Source organism: Egretta garzetta, unplaced genomic scaffold, assembly GCF_000687185.1.
Source record: "Egretta garzetta isolate BGI_Z169 unplaced genomic scaffold, ASM68718v1 scaffold231, whole genome shotgun sequence".
In the NCBI taxonomy this organism is placed as follows: domain Eukaryota; kingdom Metazoa; phylum Chordata; class Aves; order Pelecaniformes; family Ardeidae; genus Egretta; species Egretta garzetta.
In genome coordinates, this window is record NW_009258727.1 from 4,607,198 (window position 1) to 4,628,573 (window position 21,376).

General features: G+C 38.6%; 1 protein-coding gene and 1 long non-coding RNA gene across 8 annotated transcripts in view; one reads left to right on the forward strand and one right to left on the reverse strand.

The window, feature by feature from the left end:
- Positions 1-6: 6 nt before the first annotated feature.
- Positions 7-21,376, forward strand: part of LOC118451688 — a 31,731-nt gene continuing 10,361 nt past the window's right edge. The window contains exons 1-4 of one of the 3 annotated variants that reach the window (XR_004841202.1): positions 7-190; positions 772-3,286; positions 8,943-9,024; positions 9,747-9,819. This is a non-coding gene — a long non-coding RNA (uncharacterized LOC118451688). Of the gene's footprint in view, positions 191-526; positions 3,921-8,942; positions 9,025-9,746; positions 9,820-21,376 lie in introns of those variants that run through there. The other 2 variants (XR_004841203.1, XR_004841201.1) reach the window with 2 other exon arrangements.
- Positions 3,949-21,376, reverse strand: part of USP45 (ubiquitin specific peptidase 45) — a 55,658-nt gene continuing 38,230 nt past the window's right edge. For 3 of the 5 annotated variants that reach the window (XM_009649063.2, XM_035888763.1, XM_035888764.1), the window contains exons 10-18: positions 19,416-19,497; positions 18,342-18,433; positions 16,223-16,279; positions 14,728-14,871; positions 10,947-11,616; positions 9,183-9,280; positions 8,702-8,788; positions 8,088-8,241; positions 3,949-6,890 (exon numbers count right to left, since the gene is read on the reverse strand). In XM_009649063.2, the coding sequence (XP_009647358.1) occupies positions 6,757-6,890; positions 8,088-8,241; positions 8,702-8,788; positions 9,183-9,280; positions 10,947-11,616; positions 14,728-14,871; positions 16,223-16,279; positions 18,342-18,433; positions 19,416-19,497 (1,518 nt within the window). In that variant the 3' untranslated portion in view covers positions 3,949-6,756. Of the gene's footprint in view, positions 6,891-8,087; positions 8,242-8,701; positions 8,789-9,182; positions 9,281-10,946; positions 11,617-14,727; positions 14,872-16,222; positions 16,280-18,341; positions 18,434-19,415; positions 19,498-21,376 lie in introns of those variants that run through there. The other 2 variants (XM_035888765.1, XM_035888767.1) reach the window with 2 other exon arrangements.

Sequence of the window (21,376 nt, forward strand, 5' to 3'; positions counted from 1 at the left end):
GCCTTCCCGCCTGCGCGCGTTCGCCTGAGGAGAGACGCGGGAAGCTCGTCAGCCGCGTGGCCTCCGCGGGTAACCGCTCGTCGGAGGGCGTGATCCCAGGTCCCGGTGCGGAGGGTGGAGTCCACGCCAAGAAGTCCACGAAGCTGCTTCGTTCGGTGGCTGCAGCTCTGGGCCGCGATGCTGCACTGAAGTAAGTAAGTGGCTTGCGGGGTGTGGGCATCCTGTGTAAGTCGGGTCCGTGCGTGCGTGGCTGGAGCACTGGTGGAGCAGGGCAATTCTTTAAGTAGTTTATTCAGAATATCCCAATTAACTAAGGTAATCGTGAGACGTACCTTGAAACTGGCATTGTATTTTAAAGTATGAAGATAAGCCAAAATCCCTCCTTGGTAAATAGCTCTTCTTGTGTCGACGTTGCGGTTGATTCTGTAGGGAAGAACTTGGGGGTTGCATTGCTGTTCGTGGAACAGAGGTTTTCGTTAGCTAGCACGTTCCTTACCGCTGTCATCGCTGCCTTTCCTTCCTCTAGAGTCATCTGATGTAAATGCCTAAAACATCCGTAATCTCTTTGATCACTGGATAAAGTAACATGAATAGCCACATGGAGTATAACAGAATAAATTAACTTTTATAAACCTATAGAAAATTGAAAGCTTCAAGAAACCTGCCCTTTACTTCATGTAATGATTTCATTGCAAGTTTTGTTGGTGCTACTTGCGCTACCTGTTCCTGTCAACTGAAGTGTTCTAGACTTTTCCCTTTTAGTGTCACAAGGAATGGCTGGACCAAGAATGTTTTCCATGGACAGAAGCGTTTTGGAAGTTTTAAGTCTCTCCAGTGTCAACTGACGCACAGCTGGAGCCCTGGAGTGGTACTTCTGGATGGGCAAGCTTTAAGCTACTACTGGAACTGGGGCTGTGAGGGGGACCCACTCGTGGTCCTGGTCTTACCACAGAATTACGTGAAGTTGTGACAGAAGGTGAAAGGAAAAAATATTCACTCTTTAGTTGCGAAAAAACCAGAGGTTTTGTGAACTCAACTGCACAAGGTACAGCTTATAGTTAAATGATAGAGTTTTCCAAATGGTTGGATATTTTACTTATGCATCTGTCAAATAATATATAACATAGATGAAAAGACAAAATGAATAGAAGACAAATGGCAGCTTTATTCTGAGACACTTGTTAAAGCACATAGGACAGATTGGAAAACTGATCAGACTTTTGTTTGGTTTTTAAATACAGTCTGTGTTTAAGGTCCTGTTTGCTTAGTAATGCTTGGAATTGGAAACCTACAAAATGAAATGTACAATGTATCGGTACTGTAGTAAATTTCTAAAAATATTTGTTATTTGAATACCTGCAGGCACTGTTAAGACTGTTAGTTGCAAAAGGATGAAAAAAAAGTAAAAGAATGAAAACAAGGTGATTTATTGTTCACAAGTATTTCAGGCTTAGCAACGGGGTTTTTTGATTACTCGAATTGTCTTTTGTATAAGTGCAAGCACGTATCGGGGATTATCCCATGCATAAATGACAATAGAATCAGGACTCTGTGAAATGGCTAAATAGTGAATGGCTGCCATTGACATGGTGGTTTCATTACAGAGTTCACTGTAATGATCCCCAGGTTACACAGCTCAAAACCAAAAAACTAACCTAGCAAAGCAATGAGGTTAGTGTTAAGAAGTCATAAACCTACTCAAAATAAATGCTTTTCTGTTGTTGTGTAAAAGCAGTACCGCACCTTTATATTTTGTACTAGAAAAATATTGGAAGCTGCAACAGATGTAAGAAACATTCTTGACACTTAAAAATAGTTTTTCTACTAATATCAATGAATGCAAAAGTATTTATAACTTTATATGAATGGAATGTATAGCAAGTAGTCTTAAAGTACTTACAATGCACTGCAATTATTTTAACAGATAAATTCACTTGGACTTTTTACATAAGGTTGTGCAAAGGAAGTGCTTTGACTTGCACCAACAGACTTCTGTCTGAAAATATATTTTATAATCTCAGTTTACAAAAAAATTTATTTTTGAATAATTTTGAATAATCACTTTCTCACTGTTTCTGTAGTTTACTTGTACACCAGTGGGAGAGGTACAAAGAGCTAAAACAGCTGGCAAAATGACACCCTAAGAAACAGTAAATAGGTACAGAAGCAAAAATAATCCATTCTAAAATAATTAGACTGAAGTGGTTCTACTGAAAATTTCTTTCATGTAGACATATAAATCCTTGTACAAATGCATAAATGTCTACAGGGCACAGCAAGAAAGTTTCCAGCTGATGAAAACTGAGGGATATCAAATTTTTGTTTAATCAGGGCGGCTATGAAGCTGCTTTGTGAAGTATGCTACCACTTTTTAATTAAAATTGGATTTGCTAACCTTTGCTAACATAAGAGTTGTATTAAAATAGGAACAAAGCAAGCATTTGAATACATCTTAAAGTTTCTTCTCAAGAAAGTATTTCTTTCCCACTCTTAATTTGTTACTAATGTGTTCACATAAGATTTTTATAATGGGTTGAGAACGTAGATGCATTAATTCCATGTCCAATTATGATTCAGTTTGTGTTAGTATAAAAAAGAAGTCCAAAGAGAAGCAAATGGTGAAGTTAAGGTGTTTCAGCCTTTTAATGAATTTATAAACCACTCTCACCTGCTACCACTTGAAATTCATAAGCAAGAGCACTTCATTGATACACAAAGAGGGTGCAGATGGGAATAGGGGGGGAAGGTTTGACAGACTGCAGGGATTTCATTTTCTAAACAAATGTGTTTCTACAGTGTGTACATTTTGGGCAGAGAAGTTTAGGGTTTATTTTTCCTTCACCACCAAGTATTTGTAGCCTTCTCTTAGGAGAATGAGCTTATAGAAACATGATGTCTGTACATGTATTGGTGTACATAGGTTAGTATAATAAATCTTCTCCCCATTGCTTTTTGTCATGTTTAACATAAATGGCATACAAATGTAAAGATAACAAAGTTCTTTCTGAGGAGAAAGACGCTATAAGCTGGACTAACTCCTTAGCTGATACAGCCATCTTTGTTGATGCCTCCGCTCTGGGGAAACTTTTGTAGGGGTTTCCAGTTGTCCGTATGCCAATCAAGTACTTCTCATAAATTAGGTTTACTTACTGAAGAGTGAGGAACGATTTGCTTTGCTTTCTTCCTCGCTGTTTCTAAGGCACTGTCTTGTGACTGGTCAGCAGAGAGCTGCTCAGGAGCCACAGCTTTTCTCAGGACCTGTGTTGCCATCTGTGAGGTGGTAGAGGTAAGACTATAGTTACAGTAGCTCATCCAGTAAGAGTTTTATTTGTTCATGGAACGCAAGCGATGGGATTGGGAAACATTATGTTATGGTTAAGGATCGATGAAAGAAAAGACATTGACACACAGGCTTACTGGAGACCCCGAAAACATAAAGAACAGATGAAGTTGATGAAGAAAACAGCGGTGCCCTTGTGAGAAGAGAAGGGTGGGACAAAGAGAAAGCCATTTCTAAGCTGTTCCACATGAAGAAGCAGGCTAGTGAACTTCCCCGGGGTGGGGGAGACCACAGGGGTATGGTGTAGCACTGTGAAGAGTAGATGCTGTAGGCCTGAAAAGATTTTTGGTCTGGTAACATATTTTGAGGAGAGCCCTTCAGTTAAGTTCTGAAAACACACAGCTTCTCAATAGTGTGCATGCATCTAGGAGTTGCAGGAGACGAGGAGTTCCTAGACTTTGCAAATAGCCTCTAGAATCATGTTTAACATTGTCGCAAATAAAGGATGTACACCCCTATTTTCCTGGAACGCTCTGACCTTCTCTTGCAATTCCTGATAAGGAAGTACAACAATCTTAAGTATGAATATTTATATGTAATCACTTGCTTTGGAGCCAAATTTTGTCACCAACTACAACAAGTAGTATGAATCTTTATGTATGATCTTAAGTATGAATATTTATGTGCAATCACTTGCTTTGGAGCCAAATTTTGTCACCAAAAAAAAAAAAACCAAAAACCCAAACCCCTATGTCTTAAAGGACACACTGAGTGTGACTTGTATCTAAAATTGTGTATGACATCTTGTCTAGTCGTCATTTGTTCATTCTAAAGCCGTAACTTCACCTGTTGCCCTCATTTTTAGAGAGCATTTCCTTCTATAATATTTTCATACCTGTTCCTGAGACTGAACTTACTGGAGCTACTACTCACGCTGCTTATTATTTCAACTTGGGAAGCCTCTTCCAGGAGCAACAGTGACGGCTATCTCGGATAAAGGCGTTGGCTTTTTTTCATGCCATTTTCTCTCCATGTTCTATAAAATACCTTAATGTTCCCTGGCTGTTAATGAGGAAATAATCCTGCCAGCATCTTTCATGGCATCCTAGTCACTATGTCCCCTTGGGAAGATTTCAGCGATCTGAACAGTGTGTTAAGTCCAGTTCAAGAGAAGCAAAGACCACCTCAGGAGTTTCCTGAAAACAGCATTAAAAATAAGAAATAACAGGTTAAGAACCTTGTTTTATTTCTTTCCTAGTTTTGTACTCTAGGGGGTTAGTTCTAGGCTAAAAAGTAGGACATGAATACAGGGACTTAAGTTCAGTAGTTTTGCAGAAGTCAGCAAAACTAGGAACTTCAGGCCTTATGTAGTCAGTCTGTCTGCTTTAAGGTGGCTGAAACACACCCTTATCTGTGGTCTCCTAGCAGGACTGCTGCAGAAGTGAAACTTAGTTGGTATTTGCTGTGACTGATACTGAGTTTTGATCAGCTATATGCAGAGGGGGAAGGTGTGTGTAGATGTATGAAGCGTATGGGAAGGTAAGGAGGTAAAAGAGAATTAACGTTTTAACCAACTTTAGTCTAAACATGATTTCTTTCTTTCTCAGTGTAGACTCAGGTTAAGATGTGTTTAGTTGGAATACATGGCTAAAGCTGACTGCTTGGTTTCTCTGAGTTTTACTACTTTTGGGTAGACTGGGTCAATTTTAATCTGCGGAGGGGAAAGAATGATTGTGTTGGTGGAAATGCATAGCCTGATTTTGACCTAAACGGAGGCATTTTCCTTTGGAAAATAAAATCCTGTGTGCCCAGGGGCTCACTCTGTTATGACAATCAGTTGTGCGGCCTAATAGTCCTTAGTGCCTGCACAAGTGATGTGGCTATAAAATATACCTCAGCATTTGAGCAAATGCAACCAGGGCAGGTTTTGCTATGTACTTATGCAAGAGAGTGAATGCAGGTGGGATGAAGCTCTGAAATGGAACTAGAGAATAGGAAAGTTGTGCAAGTTAGGTATGACAACACGTGGTAGAGATAGTAATAGGGCCAGCATGGTTTTGCACCAAGACCCACTTCCACAAATGAAAATAGTAAGCAGAAATAAACATAGTCTTTTCTCTACCAAAGAGCAAGTTGGACTGGATGGAGCTGTTGCAGAAGTAATTTGTATTTAAGTAACTGCTTATTAAATAAATGGATTACCACATAGCTTCAAAGTAGTCGTCAGATTTTGACCTTAAAATTATTACTACTACTATTACTCTCTGGGACGGAAATGAGAAATTACCAAAAGAAGTAACAACTCAAACCAGGCAGTCCAACAGGCTACAGAAACAAGTTCTGCCACCAGGACACAGAAAGGAGTTCTGCCACTAGGACACCTGATGTCCTCCACAGATGAAAAAGGGAAGTCCAGACATGTATCAGAGGGCAAAAGTCATCATTTACTGTCCAACTCACACAAACAGTGCAAAAATAATTTATAGTTTATTACTCCCATGAGAAAAGTATTCAGGAACAGATAAACAAATTCATGTTTGGAACCAAAAGTAACAGAATTACCCAGTTACACTTATGCCCCATACATATTCATACACTAGTTTATATGCTGTACATTGTCATAATAATGAAGTTGAAAATTTACTAAATATAGAAGTATTTGCAATTCTCTTTCCTAGTAGGCAAAATGACAATATATATTGATGGATTTGTGGTGTGCATACATATATACGCATATATATGTATCAGAGGATATACATATGCACACCAAGTACATATTTATATTAAAACAGGAGTACATTGCTATACCAGTGCCAGCTGGAGACAGCTGAAAGGGTACTGGGTATCTGAGGATTCACTGTCACTTTGTAGAGGACTTATTTTCCCAGTCTATTCCCAGCTTGGTCAGGAAAGTGCACTGCAGCGTTACTCAGAGACAGCTGCTGTTATTCCCATTCTGGCAGCACTGTGCTTTCCAATTACATGTGGAAGCGACAGGATTTGACAGGTTCTTGTTTGCAGAAATCTTAACAGCTGACATCCAACCCAGTGACAGGAAGGATCTGGACTAGGTCACAGAAAGCTGAAATACTTTATGTTGTTACTGTACACCAGCAAATCCAGGCACTTAATGCTATTGTATTTTTATTCTCAAATGTTCTAGAACTATAGGTGAAAGCTTATCTTTACTAAAATCAAGAACAAACTTTCCATAGACCTCAGTAGGATAGGACATCATCTTACATTCCAACGGTACTGTATTTTAATGAATCCAGGAACTTTAAATGTTTGGCAAAGTGCGTACTTTAAGAGAACAATTCAGATATTTATAATAGCTTGACTGAACTCCAGAGTCAACATATGATAAATTCTCTACAAGATAAAGGCACAATATTTACAGGTACTCTTTACCACTGCAGCTTTAAATAAGATTAACTAAATAACCACTACCATCTCTTAAATTAAACTGTTGAGAATTACAGTAATAATCTTTCATAAAAAAGCAGATATGCTTGTGCATTCAGTACTCTTGATTCTGGAACCATCTGAACATGGGCATCACTGACATACACCCACTGTCCTCCTGATGCTCCCATGGCTTCTTTTAAACCTGAAATGCAAAAGAAGAAGTTGTTTCTTGTCTTTCACGTCATCATCAAACAAATACAGTGGATATTTCAAAAAGCAAGAGAAGCTTCTAACCCACAAGAATAACTCATGACTCAGATGCAGTCCAGTATTTGCAGTTTGAAATTTACATGTCAAGGAGTACTGTAAGACAAACTGGTGGAAGTGTACAAATGCACACTGCCATCACTTTTTTCTTATTTTTTCAAAAAACCTAAGACATTTCAAGTACAGCTTACTGAGTTCTAACAGTAGTTACACTAGCGCACAACCAGTTCTGATATAGAAAAAAATCATATTTCAAAAGCTGACCAGTGTGAAATTAAGAACACAGAAAGACCTAATTAGTTCTAATAACCATTGCAAGGGAAGCATAAGACTGAAGGAGACTTCCATTTCAAAAATAATAGAAAAAATTGTCCTTCTGGGAAATGAGCTTCAAATGCAAAGTGATACTACACAGGACAGACAGGACAGTGCTTGGTTCTCGCTCCCCCCATGGAGGGAAACAGTAAATACACTTACCTCACTCTGACAGCTCAACATTCTTGCCTCCACAAATCATTCACTAACAGATTCTATCCTAGAATCTTATTTCATTCTGCATATCCAAAACATATTAAGAAGAACTAGTGTGCTGTTCTCAAAATACCAACAGAAACCCTACAGCAAACCGTGTACCCTCCATGAAAAAGTTTCTTGCTGTTCACATTAAATCAGTATTCCAGATTTTTAAGCATTAGAAAATTTTCCAATCCTAATATAGGTAAAATGCTCAAATTACAGAAAATTTAATTTAAACTGCCATGGTTTTGGCTCTTGTACTAGAACATTTTCAAATACCAAATATGCTGAATAATTACATTTTACCAGGCACAATTATTCGTCTGGACATACTATTTTGACTAGGAAAGAGAAGAGAATTTCCCATCAATTCTCTGACTCATAACTGAACCAAAATTCCGTTATTCACTCAGCTCTACGTGGGGTTAATACAGAAGTAGGTCATGTACTGGATGTAACAGAAAAAAAAGAGAATTGATTCATGTGGTCCTAAAAATAACGGAATATTCTGAGCTAAAACAACTATTTGCTATCAATCCCCTTAAGGATAAGGTGCTGCAGCCAGTAGTTGCTTTTGGTTTTACCCGCAGAGAAAGGAAGCTCTGTTTGTACATACCCAGAACATTTTTAGTGGTAGAAATATGCTCTAGCAATTTCTTGGAGGGTGTCCTGACTTTCACATACGCCGCATAATGACCACCTCTCATTGACCCACTGTGCTCCACTATTCCGTAAAGACTATATAGCACTCTTGCACCATCCATAACGTTCTGCATTCCCAGAAACAGAGAAAACAAAGAGAAATTATTTAATGATGAATTCTACAGGTACCTTAACTAGCTGTCGACAGTATTACTTTGAAGAAGCAGACAGACATCTACAGCATTTCCAAGGGTGAAATACATCTATTAAAAATACACAATAGTCTATTAATTTAATTTAGTTAGCATGGAAGCAGTAATATTTGTCCTTAATGCTGTTAGATACCCTAACACCATCAGGGCACCATAGCTTCACTAATACTAGTTAACATCCGTGATATTCTTGATATGAATGGCATTTCAATTAGTTACAGTTTTGATCTCAGGACACTATTTGAAAACATTCACTCTAATTTCTCTAGGAAAGCAAGGAATAACAATCATCATCACCATGATCAATCCAGTTTAACTTGTGCTCAGGACAACAACTGTTGAAGTACAATAAAAATAAAAGATTCAAAACGTGTACCTTGCAAGATGCAGAACAAAATGGCGCTAAGTCTAAAATCAGAGGGAAATCCACATGCCTATTGACTTTCCGTAGACTCAAACCAGCCTTAGAAATAAAATAATAAAAAAAAAAATACTGTAAAATAAATATTTTTACTAGGAAGCTTTTTAAAGCTAGGGTGTATTACTATACTATTAAAATAAGCCAAAACCAAAAATAAGATTGTAACTGATTTAAACATTCTTTGTTATGTTTTCAGTACAGTGCCTGCTAGACATAAGCGTGATGGACACATAAGAGGTTTCCCTGGATACATCTGAATGGCTAAATGCACTCTGAAAGTATTGGACAGTCAAAAAAACATAAGCATGTTTCAAATAGTGGTTCTACTAGTTCTCCATATGAAAAGCAAATATCGATATGCACAATGACACTTAAAGAATAACTGCTTGTCCACCAGTGGGGCAGAGAAATACACAAGAAGGTTTTGGCCTTTTACCTGGTGGAATCTTTTCAGGTGGAGAATAAGAATAGCAGGAACTGAAGAAATCAGCAGCTGTTTCCGAGCGTTTGTGTAGACACCTTCCATTTTCTTTTCTGTATTTATGAATATCAAAATAATTTGCAAAGTGAAGGCAGTCACACGGAATTTAAGTATTTTTTAAATATCTGACAGAATAGATCTACGTTGCAATGATTTTGTACATGTTATGTAAAATGCATGGGAAATTTTGTGGGGTAGTAGAAAAATACTTTCTCATTTTTCTAGTTTTTAATAAACGTAATCTGCCAAATCTGAGCATTATTTTAGCCTGTCCTGTGCAAATCAGATCAGAAGCTGGAAGCATGTACACTGTCTAAGTCAGCCTGCACACTGTCTGTTACTATAGCACCCAACTTTCCAGTCAAAACCATTTCACCTGAAATAAATGGATGATCATGGGAACAAGAAATGTAAGGCACAGGTCTCTTACCTGTGCTAATGTCCTAGCCACTAAGATAGAGATTAATTTTCCATTTTTCAGTTCTTTCTGAATGACTACATACTTTGTGCTTATTTAAGAGAAAAGTCAGAGGAGGGGTGTCTGCTTCAGGATGCCTCATAACCTGCTGGCTTGAGGACACAGGATTGGGGGGTATGTATGTGGACTCTAATCCCCTATGGTGTAGAGGGAATTGAACCCGGGGGCTCTTACCAAAGGTGGCTCACCAGTTAGCTCTACAGTAAAAGGGAATATGCCACCAGCATTTTTTTTTTCACTGAAAAAATTATTAATTTACTGGTTTTACTTTCCAAAGGAAAGTATTTCATTTGAGGTAGAATGGAGCATCTCATGTAAAAGTAGGTGACTTCTTAAATCTTTTGTTTTAGAAGGAAAAAAACTAATAATGGTTAGTTGTGAACTGATTTTCCTTTTCCATTTTTTACTGTGCCCATAGCACCAAAGTATTATTTACATAGCACTTATAATGATAAATGAATTATTACAAAATACTACTTTTAGATTAATTTTTCTGAATTTACTCATGCTTAACTTGTGTCTCTCCAGATATCTATACATGCACAGCAAACGGGCAATTTTTTGTTACTGCAAGACCTCCCCTTATATTTTATTGACAAATAATCAGAAGAGCTTAATTTTGCTATCCTTCTGATTTAGAGTACATAAAAAAAATCCTCTAGTCCTTTGTATTTAAATTATTCTTCTTACTCCATAAACCCTAATGGTCTGCTTGGCCTATACAAACATCGAGGAAAACACTGTCACAAGAAGGTAGTTCTCTCTCATTTCCATTCTTACAAATCTCTAAGGTTGGTTTTTTTCCCTCTTCATTCCAATTGTCTTTTTTTGCCCCTCTTACATACTTAATTACATTACTTCCCTGAGTATATAAGCTGCTAGAGCTGAGTATTACAGCATTTATTTCAGACCTTCTAGGACTGTGAAGAACAGAAACAGCAGCAAAGATTAATATCGAACAATGAGCCTATTCAGTTTATGGTCATCTTTAAATTACTTTTCTGGGATAAGATAAAGAAAAGATGCAAAACGGATTCTAAGTTACAGCTACGATTATGTTCTAATATAAAATTTAGTGTTGTTGCCATCGCAGGGTGGAAGTTTTCAGTTTTGAGCAAATTCTGCTTGAGGAGACATTTTCTATTTAGCCACAAGGGGGAGGCCGATGCTGGAGCGATGAAACAGCAGCACAGGTTTTGGGAGGCAATTTTGTAATGTCCAGGCAGATACGAGCACTTTACCTGTAGAGTTGGTTTTCTTCTGGTATTTCTGTTTCCTGTCTGTGCAGCTCTCACACAAAAGCTTGTTGTTCCCCATTAGGAGCTCTACAGAGGTGAACTGGTAAAGGCAGGACTGAACAGAACATTCTTTTGAGCTAGTTATGTAGCTTTGGGAAAGCGTCTGGAAAGCATTTTGAGGGTTTTGGGATAGCGGGGATTTGTCTAGGGAGAACATGGAATTATTCGATAAACCTAATGCTGGATCCCCACGGCTCGATCTCTTATCTTCATTTATAGTGCCACAGAGGCTGAGTTTGGATATGGCACTGGAAATCATCTCATCATTACTGTCATTTGGTTTGTTGTGCGGCATTTTAACATTTATGTGGTTGACGTGCAAACCAGACACGTTGCTGGATGGGCTGAATGCTGTTTGCTTAGAAGCACTTTCGCTTTCTGAGGCTTCGCTGTCTGCATCAAAGCTGCTTTCAGAGCGGCTGGCTTCCTTCTCACTGCCATCCGTCTGACTTCCATTTACAGCAGAGTCAGCAGTTGTGTCTTTGGAGTACAGGATGCCAGAGCTACCTTCCAGCTCAGGCTTTTTGGTTTTTTCCTGCATGATAACAGGGCTTTTTTCTTCTTCATTAGAGGAAGCTTTTCTGGCAAGCCGTCTCTCCTGGTTCAATTGATTCTGTAAATTATGGCATTATTATTTCAGTAATATAAGGGAGAAAAAGAGAACAGATCTGTGATCTAACATCACTTTTGAAACATGACAAATTCAAAGCAAGTTAAACCCATTATTTTATATTCTCCATCTCTCACGTGTTTAAGCTAGTTGATCCTCCTTAAGACCTTTTTAAACCAATTTAGGATTAGAAACCTACACCCTGGTCAGCTAAGAGCATTATACTTACTGTGAGATCAATACTTCCCACAACTAATTAACATTCACTTTGTGACAGCTGTGGATGGCACATTTGAAGTGGTATCCATTTAATCTAACTTAAGCTTCTACAAGGTTCTCAAATTTAAGCTAGTCCCCTAGCCTCCCATCAGAGGCCTTAGCTGATGAGCAGCTCCAGAAGAAAATTCAACTCACCTTGTAGGCATTTGTCTTAGAATTAAATAAAGCATCCCCAATTGTATGTTTGCCAATTTGTATATTATCTGAAGTTGGGTTTTTTTTATTTTATCAAGATTTCAGGAAGAAAAAAAAAAAAACTTTGCTGCCACAGAAAACTAGGATAGATTAAAAAAAAAAACAACCTTAAAGATGCCATAAATTTAAGTGCTTTGTAAGTGTTCATGTTTCTTTTATTTCTTTTGTTTAGCTTCTTTCCAAAAGAAATGAGCAAATTTCCTTCCCTTTTGCTTTTTCCTTTATCTGAGCTGGATCAAAATTCCAGTGATGCCAGTGGGAATCCTTCCACTAACCTCAACAGTTTTAGGCCTTTTCTCCTGTAACAATAAGTCTCAACTCTTTATTTCCATTCTTTCCTTTGTTTCTACCACATGTCATTTTGCTACTTCTGTCTCACTCTCTTCTCCTATCAGTTTTTTATATGGTTATTCTGTTATATTTGTTCTTCACATGTATTTAGTGTGTTAGGACCTGTTTCAGGAGAGTATTTATAGTCCCCAGCAGGGCACAGACCCTTCCAGTAGGTCTCACTCAGACATGAGGTAAAAGAATCTAAAATTGTCATGACCTCATAACCTATAGGCTAGGCACATTCCTAAAATAAGGCTCGAAATTCCCCCTGAGTGTCAGGAGCTCTGCACTTGCACCTTCCACTTCTTGGCGTTAATAAGAAAAACCTTTCAAACACACCAGCAAGTGACACACAGCACGAGTTAAGCTCACATCCATGCCTTCACATGGTGTGACACACAGCGCGAGTTAAGCTCACATCCGTGCCTTCACAGAACAAACTACAGAAACTTTCACACGTGGCTTCCACAACAGGGAGCCTAGGTGGCGGGAAATACCTTTCTGCACACCTGGTCATGTGCCTAAGCTGCAGCGAAGGTGTAATTTTAGACATGGCTTTCTGGTTAGTATTTCCTACTGCCTATCTTTAGGTAGCTTATTTGGTAGAGATGGGGTTTGGACTGGTTTTGTTTTTGGATCCCACTCCAGGGTCATGGGTACCAAAATGTTAGGCGCTATAGGTACCTGCCTAAGTTGCAGGCACTGAACTTTGCTCAATCTATCCCTTAAATAGATACCATCGACTCAATTAATGAAGAATTCTCAAGGACATACTCAGTTTTAAACTTTAAGCAAGAACTTAAGTCCAAAAGAAGTCCATGTGAAAGACAAAAGGTATTCCTGAAGATTTTCTTACACCGAGTTTAAACCTACACGAAATGTACGACTTCATCACTCCAGTCATTAAACTTAAAGGCAAGTGAATAGTTCAGCAAAAAAAGGAATAAAATCACAATAAAGATAATTTGAACCCCCCAAAACTGTTTTCCATTAGGACCACTTCTTGTCTCAGTTAATCTTGCCTGCTTTATAGAGAAGTGAGAGAGGAACTTGTCTGAAATTACTGCTAGTGTTCGGGGGTATTATGCAAAAAGCAGCCAAAAAATTCTTAAAATTGTGAAACTCCCCATTTCAGGAGAAAAGCCTAACAACCAGGGTTCGGGTATTCTGTTGCCTACAGAACCATCCACGGGACACCCGCCGTTTTCACAAGCAGTCTTAACAAACTGATGAACTGAAGTCACAGAACATCAACAACCACTGATTGAATCCAACAATTGTTTGTTTTGCATTAGACGTTTTACTGCAGAACAGATATAGTACCCTGAAAATCATTCAAAAAGAGTCTAAAATAATGACAAATACATGTCCGAAAAGGTGGAGGGGGAGCGGAGAATCACAAAGCCTCACCAGTTAGACAGATGTACTTCATGGGTCACTTCATCCATCCTTATCAAAAGCAGAGTTATTGCTTCCTTTGTATTAGTCTCTCTAGTCTAGTTTATTGAATCCATACTGTATTTTATTTTCTTAATTTTGAAAACATTTCAGTAATATTTTATGAGTATGAACACCACATAACCCTATATGGATAATAAGGCTTATTAAAAAAAAGAATACTGACAGTATGTGACAATCATGACAATGAGAGCCTTTGCCACATTTCATTAACAATAATATACATGCACAGTAATTATTACAGATTTCTTTTAATCTGTAAACACTACTACATACAAGTAATCAATTCTGTTAGGCTGACATATTTGCAGAACCCTTTTGCTACCGTCAGAAAGAACCGTCCTAGGAGGCTGCACTGGAGACGGGCTGAACCGAGCTCCCCCGCCCTCGGGCTGCTGAAGGCCAAGCGGATCATGGAAACCATGCTCTCCGTCTCCATGAGTCTCTGCTGGCTGTACTATTTTTGTTGTACCCACTGCCAGCTAATCCCTCAGATGGCACTAACGCAGACTTGGCTGCTCTCTTAGCCAGCATTACAGTTCTTGTGACTGCAAGCAAGCAAGGACACCAAAAGAAAAGCGGTCAACAAAACCAAAAGCAACGTGTGTTGAAACTAACTTGCAGATTACTTTTGTTTCCCTTACAAATGAAACTCTGTAACTGAAAACCAAATGGTTTCTAATGACTCTCATCTCTCACACTTCTAATAACGACCTAACTATTCAGAACAAATCTATCTCAGCTATATGTATACAGCAAAGATAGGTGTGAAAATTCCCACCCCGGTAACCCTGGAAACCTCAGAATAAACTCAGGATGACTGGTTAGAGCGAGTACTTCAGTTCTTACCTTATCTTTTGTTAAAGCGTGTTTCTTGACAATTTTGGGTTGATTATTCAGTGTAGCAATAGAAGAACAGTTATACTGACCAAGATCTGCCTCTTGTACACTTTTACCTTTACCTGTTCTTCCCAAAGGCACCGGTTTTGCAACCTAAGAAATTAGACAGGAAATTAGGAAAGGAAATATCCCGATTCTGTATTCCTTTGCAACCTACAGGAAAGATGACTGCAGGTGGTTTTTCTTCCTTTACTTTAGAAAACAGTAACCTACATAAATCCAATTAACTGGCCCCTGAATTGTGGTATAAGACTACTTTCTGATTTTATTTATCATAAACTCACTGTCAACATCTTTGAAAGATCAACTGAGAGCCACAGGGAACAGGAATGATACAAAATTCCTGTACAGAATACATAACAAATAGTCTATTCTGGCATCATATAAGCACGTGCATAGGTGTATGAGCTGTGAATTTATCAAAGGGGACATAGCTCCCCATAAGTCAGTCCCTGGTTCCGCCTACCACCTTATGACGTGATGACATCCCCCATGACACTAATGGCAGCAGCATATCTAGACTACAAAGGAGAGAGACGACCGTAAAGTAATGCACGTCCTCAAGTAAGCGCAGCGATTGCTAAAAGCCACCACACCTCTCTCTCAGACAGAACCCATAAAGTTCCCGTGTTACACATGTGAGCCAGGGAGCACACAGGCCCAGATACTCCAAATGTTCTTAAAGCTTTAATTCCCACAGACATCTGCACTCTGTGCAGCAACAAAAATGAAGAACTGGTTATGAACAAAAGCGGTGTTTGGAGACGAGTACACTTTATACAGGATTAAATATTACATTAAATACTCTCCCTTAAATATACATGAATATATGCAGGAGGGGGGAGGAACCACTCCCAATGCATCCCACCTATTCTCAAATGAAAACCCCAAGTTCCGCAAAACCAGGGTATACACCTTCAAAGGAACACAGTTCCTCTAACAGCTAATGGAGGCATTCCATGAACTATTTATGCTGAAAACACCAGAATAAATACATTCAAAGCCTATCCATTTTTACACTGCCTCGTCCCGTAGGTACCCTTCAGTCCAGAGGGACTCAGTTCTCTAGACGCTAGAAGCAAAGTTTCTGGACCTTCAAAAAAAGTCTACAATCATCCTATTCGTGGAAGTATATACTAAAAATACTACTAAATTAAATTCATCTCAGACCTACGTATACTGGAAATTACAATGGTCATCTGTTCAAAGTTTGGACTAATTTAAAAATATAAGTACTTATGACATTGTGTGTCTATATATACGTACGTATATGTGTATATACACATAAAATCATATAATGATGACAGTACATCAGTATTTATGGACAAGCATACATTTTTAGGCTTGAAATCAAAACTGTGTATATACATAACCATCTTCATAAAGGTATGCAAAAACAATCCACCAGAAGCAATGAGTAGTTATTACATATTCTGTTTCTTACCCTCTCCTCTATTATAGGAAGTGAAAGATCAATGAAAGGTTCTTTTACTGTTGAAATCTTGAAGGAAAAGAGAAAATGCATATTAAATGCAAAGAACTATATGGGTATAGCACACAGCTCCCGTTTTAAATCATATTGTCAGAAACTATACAAAAAGCTAATTAGTTAAAGGATGTATCAAGCTACAATGAAGAACTTCCCAAAAACATTTTTCCTATTTTTATTTTATTTTGAGTTAGCTCAGATTTTCTTTCTAACACTGCACAAAATTTCAGCATACAGATGTAAAGGGCCAGGCCATTCACCTGGGCATGAACTGGACCTAGAAGCAGTGCAGTGCTCAGTTTCTCTGAGCTCCAGACAGATTTTCAAGTCATGTGGGCCTTCTAGATGGTACAATTCTGCAGAAAACTAACTTTTAGTTTCCTGATCCTGGATGCTTTTGCGCAGGCGTTTGACCTTGTACACTGTTAAGCAGCAAGGACTGGTTAATAACAGTTAGATGACAGGTTCTAACCTGATGCTCTCAGAAAAGATCAAGTCAAGCTTACTTGGTTACAGCCAAAAGCTTCATTAGAAATTTTCACACCATAACATACACTAGTAATTGTTAAAATAAATCCAATTACTGGGGAAAAAGGGATTGCAAACCAACGAACCTTCTTTTCTTTATTGGAGTTCTATTTTGCCCTCTATAAACCATATACAATCTATGCTGAAACTGGATATCTATGGCAAATCATACCTAAAGACATTCTCTCTCAGCAGTTCCCATCTGCCTTTATGACTAGAACATCCCTTCCAAGACTGTTCCTTAAGCTCTCTCCCTTGCCGTTCTCAAATTCCTTCCAAAACGGACCTATCTTTCCTCTGGAAAGACTCTGAAAAACAAGGTCTTAAAAACCCCAGAAAAATCATGTCGTACGTGGCAGTTACTGACCAGAGTCATGCCCTCAATTACTGTCATCGTTGCCCTTCTCTTGCATTTGCGACCCCATCTTCCACCTGCAACATTTGATATGGACTGCAGGCTTATTCTTTACCTGTTGTGCAAGGGACTCAGCACGGTTTAGGTTCCCGTACAGCAATAAATGAGATCAAACCTATTGTAACTATGAGGACAGGCTGCCTGATGAGCGATGTTCAAGCAGAGGTTCCTCTAAAGAGTAAGCTTGCATGAACAAACGTTAGTCAAAAATACCTTTGCCAATGCAGGCAAAGGAAAGCGAACGCTAAGCTCTTCCTCAGAGGGCTACAGCTAGCAAAGTCCCGAGTCCTGTGCAGGCAGAATATAAGAATCCAGCAGCAGTAAGTGAGACACACAAAGCACATACAACCTCTCTTTTGTATATAGTTGAAGTTCTTCATTGATACCAGTGGCACACTGAAGTGTAATCTGCACATCACACACAGGGAAGTTTACCTGGCACTGCAGGACTGTGCTTAATTATTCAGACTGATTTACTTAATCTCTATAATATGAAATATAATGTTTTAAACCAAACACAAATGTAACATTCAATTAGAAAAGTCATGCAAATACGATTTTTTCTCTTCCAAAGTTAAAGAAAACTATAAGGATCATGGAAAGCATTTATGATGAAATGTCAGTAATATTAATTATGAAAGGATTATGCCATTCATTACAGTTATTATGTTAATTATAAAAAATATTTCAAGAAACAAAAAAAGTAATTTTAGCATTTCCCCACTCATACTAATTCAAAGGGAGTAATACCCAATTTTCAGGTATATCCCAGCAGAGTAGGCAGGAGGACTGACGTTTTAAAACAAGTAGGTGTTTTAAAAATATCAAGTAAAATTGGGGTGTAACACAGATGTTTGTAGAATTTGGAACCTCCAGCCTGAAGTTAAATTTAAAATCAAGCCCAGTACTTGAATCCTTTTTGAAGTCAAAGGACCCCTCTTCGCCGATTTGGGAGGATAATGCTTCAAAGAAGGAATAAATCATTTTAAATGAGAAACTTTCAATAAAGTCTTGGTTTTACAAACAAACAAACAAGTATAAAATTGGCAATACAATTTTATACTTTCAAGACAACGTAATCAAACCAGTATGTGATCTATTCCACATCAAACCAAATTCCAGAATACCTACATTTTCACATTCCTCACACATGACAGTGCTAGTCAATTCACCAACAAAGATCCTATCTATGAAGTTCATCTTCACACCCTCTCTTCCATACGCTGAAAAAACATTGCCTTTTTTAAATGTGAAAAATAACAGATCCAATGCCACACTATAAGTACAACAAAATTCTTTCCAAGATTTATTGCGAAAGCACAATTTTAAACATACTGAAAACATTTTGAACACAATACAACTAATACATCATATACTGTATTATCTCAACATTTTAAAATATTTCAGTGATACGATTCCCCGTTATCCTTCCCCACCTACTGTAACAGAATAATAATCCTGTATCTCTCAAGAAGCAGCCTTTTAAATAAAATCTCAGTTTTCTTTTAAATACATAATATTGTATTGCCTTGATATAAACACTAGGGTAGCAGACAGGTTGTTATCCTTTCTAAATGTTTTTTGAAACTGTAAAACTCTAAAAAATGAGACAAAAACCTGTTCTAATACATCTCTATGCCTTAACTGTGACAGATTTGGGAGGGGTGACTTTCAAAACAGCTTAATCGTTATTAAGAATTTAATAAAAACAAAATCCCCCAAATTAGAACTTTTGCATACACACAAATTAATTTTAAAACTCTTATTTTGAAAAAACATGCCTTCTTTTGAAAGACCTTCCTATCTTGGCTTTGTGATCATATTTAAAGTGCCCACAGTCTCAATCAGCTGACAGAAGTCAGTTTTATTTATGGGAAGTGGCCTCCCCGAGTGATACAGTAACTGTGGCTATAAAACAAACCTGCAGATACAGCAAGCTGTTCTAGAAAACAAAATCAAATTCTCCCTCTCGCTACAAGAGGCAGTATTAATACAAGGGAAGACTTTATCCCAGATACAGAGATGCAAGTCAGCACACACCAAGCTCTCTATCCTTTACATACGCACTAGGTGGCACTAGAATAATACATAATAAAAGTCTTGTAACTACAGTACGCCAGGACTGCTGTTTGCAATAGCCAGTTTTGAAGAAAATGGTATTTAAAAACCTGCATTTTCACAAGTATTCAATAAAGAGTTGCCTACCTTTGACTTTTCTTCTAGTTTCTTCATCTGCTGTCTTAGTAGTTGGATTATTAAATGCTTTTAAGATACCGGTTTGTATACGCTATAATTAAAACAAACAAACAAAACATTTATCAGGTCTTTTAAGTGCAAACATTCTAAAAAATATTAACATATGATTAGATTTTAATCTACTCTTATTTCTATAACATAAGCATTTAATTTAGTCTTTTAAAACTACCATTGTTATTCACTAACAGTGTCAAAGCTACATGAGCTTAACTTTAGTAGGCAACCATCCAAAAACTTCCTCCCCTTAAAAAGGGAGCTGTTGTAGAGCACTCAAGAGGTTATGAGGTAACTGTAAGTGAACAAACACTTTCCATTTCTTCCACTGTTGGGGAGGAGGAAATGCTGAAGGAAAATGGACTATTACTGATTGACTAGGATACAAAATACTTGAAGGCAGCTACGAGTCTTTCGATAGCCAGACTTCGATGACCCTGTTGGGCAGTTTCTGTATGAATTCTGTTTACTTTCTAACACTGCACATTTCAAAACCTTAGGAGAGATACAAAACTTTTTATGAATCCATATAGCCATCACCAACACCTGCTCAAACTATCCTAAGAATTACATTTCTGAAAGAAGAATGAGAAAGAAGCAAACCCATAAAGGTGAGCTGTAGTTGCATCTCAAAACAGGGGGTGCTTCCCCCCCTATTTCTCAGCTGCCCAGGGATAAAGCGATGGTGGCACACCCCGAGGGGCGTACCCCGGCAGCAGACCTGCACAGGCCAGTACAGAAGGTGTCTCAGCCCAACCTCCAGCATGCTTCCGAGAGGAAAGCTGGAGGCTGCGTCAGGTCGGTGGCCAGAGAACACTGCAGCAGGCATGACCTGTGGTTCCCTTTTTCCTGGCAAACGTACCAGCTCCCGAATCCACACACTCTACAGTCACACGTACGAGCCTCTCACGTCGGTGTGCAAATGACGTTTACAATCACGTGTCACTGAAGTCACGCTTAGAGCAAAGGACCATTCTAGAGACAAATAGCAACACCAAACCTTCTGTAAGTTACTCAAACCCTATGTCCTAACAGGAAAAGAATAATAAATAACTCTTGTTTGCGGGCAGCAAATAACACTTGCAAGCCCTGTATTACCAAACAGTTACGACAAGAGGCAGCGTTGGAGGTTCAGTTTCCAGTTCAGGCACCCATCAGACCAAGTCATACCCCTACCTGATGAATATGTGACCTGGCTTGTGAATTAACTCCCGCTGCCCCGAGCTCAGCTTTGTTCATCTTAAAGCCAACAATATACTAAAAGGACTAATCAATAGGTAATTCATGAAGTTGAGCACCATAAATGGGTTTAGGGCCATAAGCAACCCTTTTGTTGGGATTAGCGCGTTGAACCATTTATTTAGGTCAAAGAAAGACACAGTCTTTGAATGGGCAGGGTGCTGCCGACTTAATCAATTAGCAGCAGGGTTCAGCCACTTCAGGCCCCGGTGTGAAACCATCTCCGGCCCACGTCGCTGGAAACGGCAGACGCTATGTCATCTTCATTGTCGTATCGACAAGCTTTTATCTTTAAAAAGTCCACTGGTGTACATGCACGCTTTCTACCTTTTTTTCACACGGATAGGAAAAAGTCCAACACTGGTACTGGAAAGCCTTATTACGAGGTACAAAACCACAGAGAACAGGCAAAAGTGGAATGCAGGGGTTTTTTAGTACCTGTAACTAGTGCCACGGTATATATCATATGTATTTCTCATCAAAACTCTTAGGGTTTAAAAAAAAATGAATCCCAGTAGGGATAGGGAAGCCGGGATGGCCGTGTTCAGATCTCTTGCAGGCGGACGGCAAAGTGGCCGGCTGCCCTTTCAGCAGGGCTGTTCCCTCTTCCAAGGGTTAAGTTTAAAAGTGGCGTGAAAGAGAAAGGTTACTGGCTGGGACCCCCGCCAGGGGGGTCT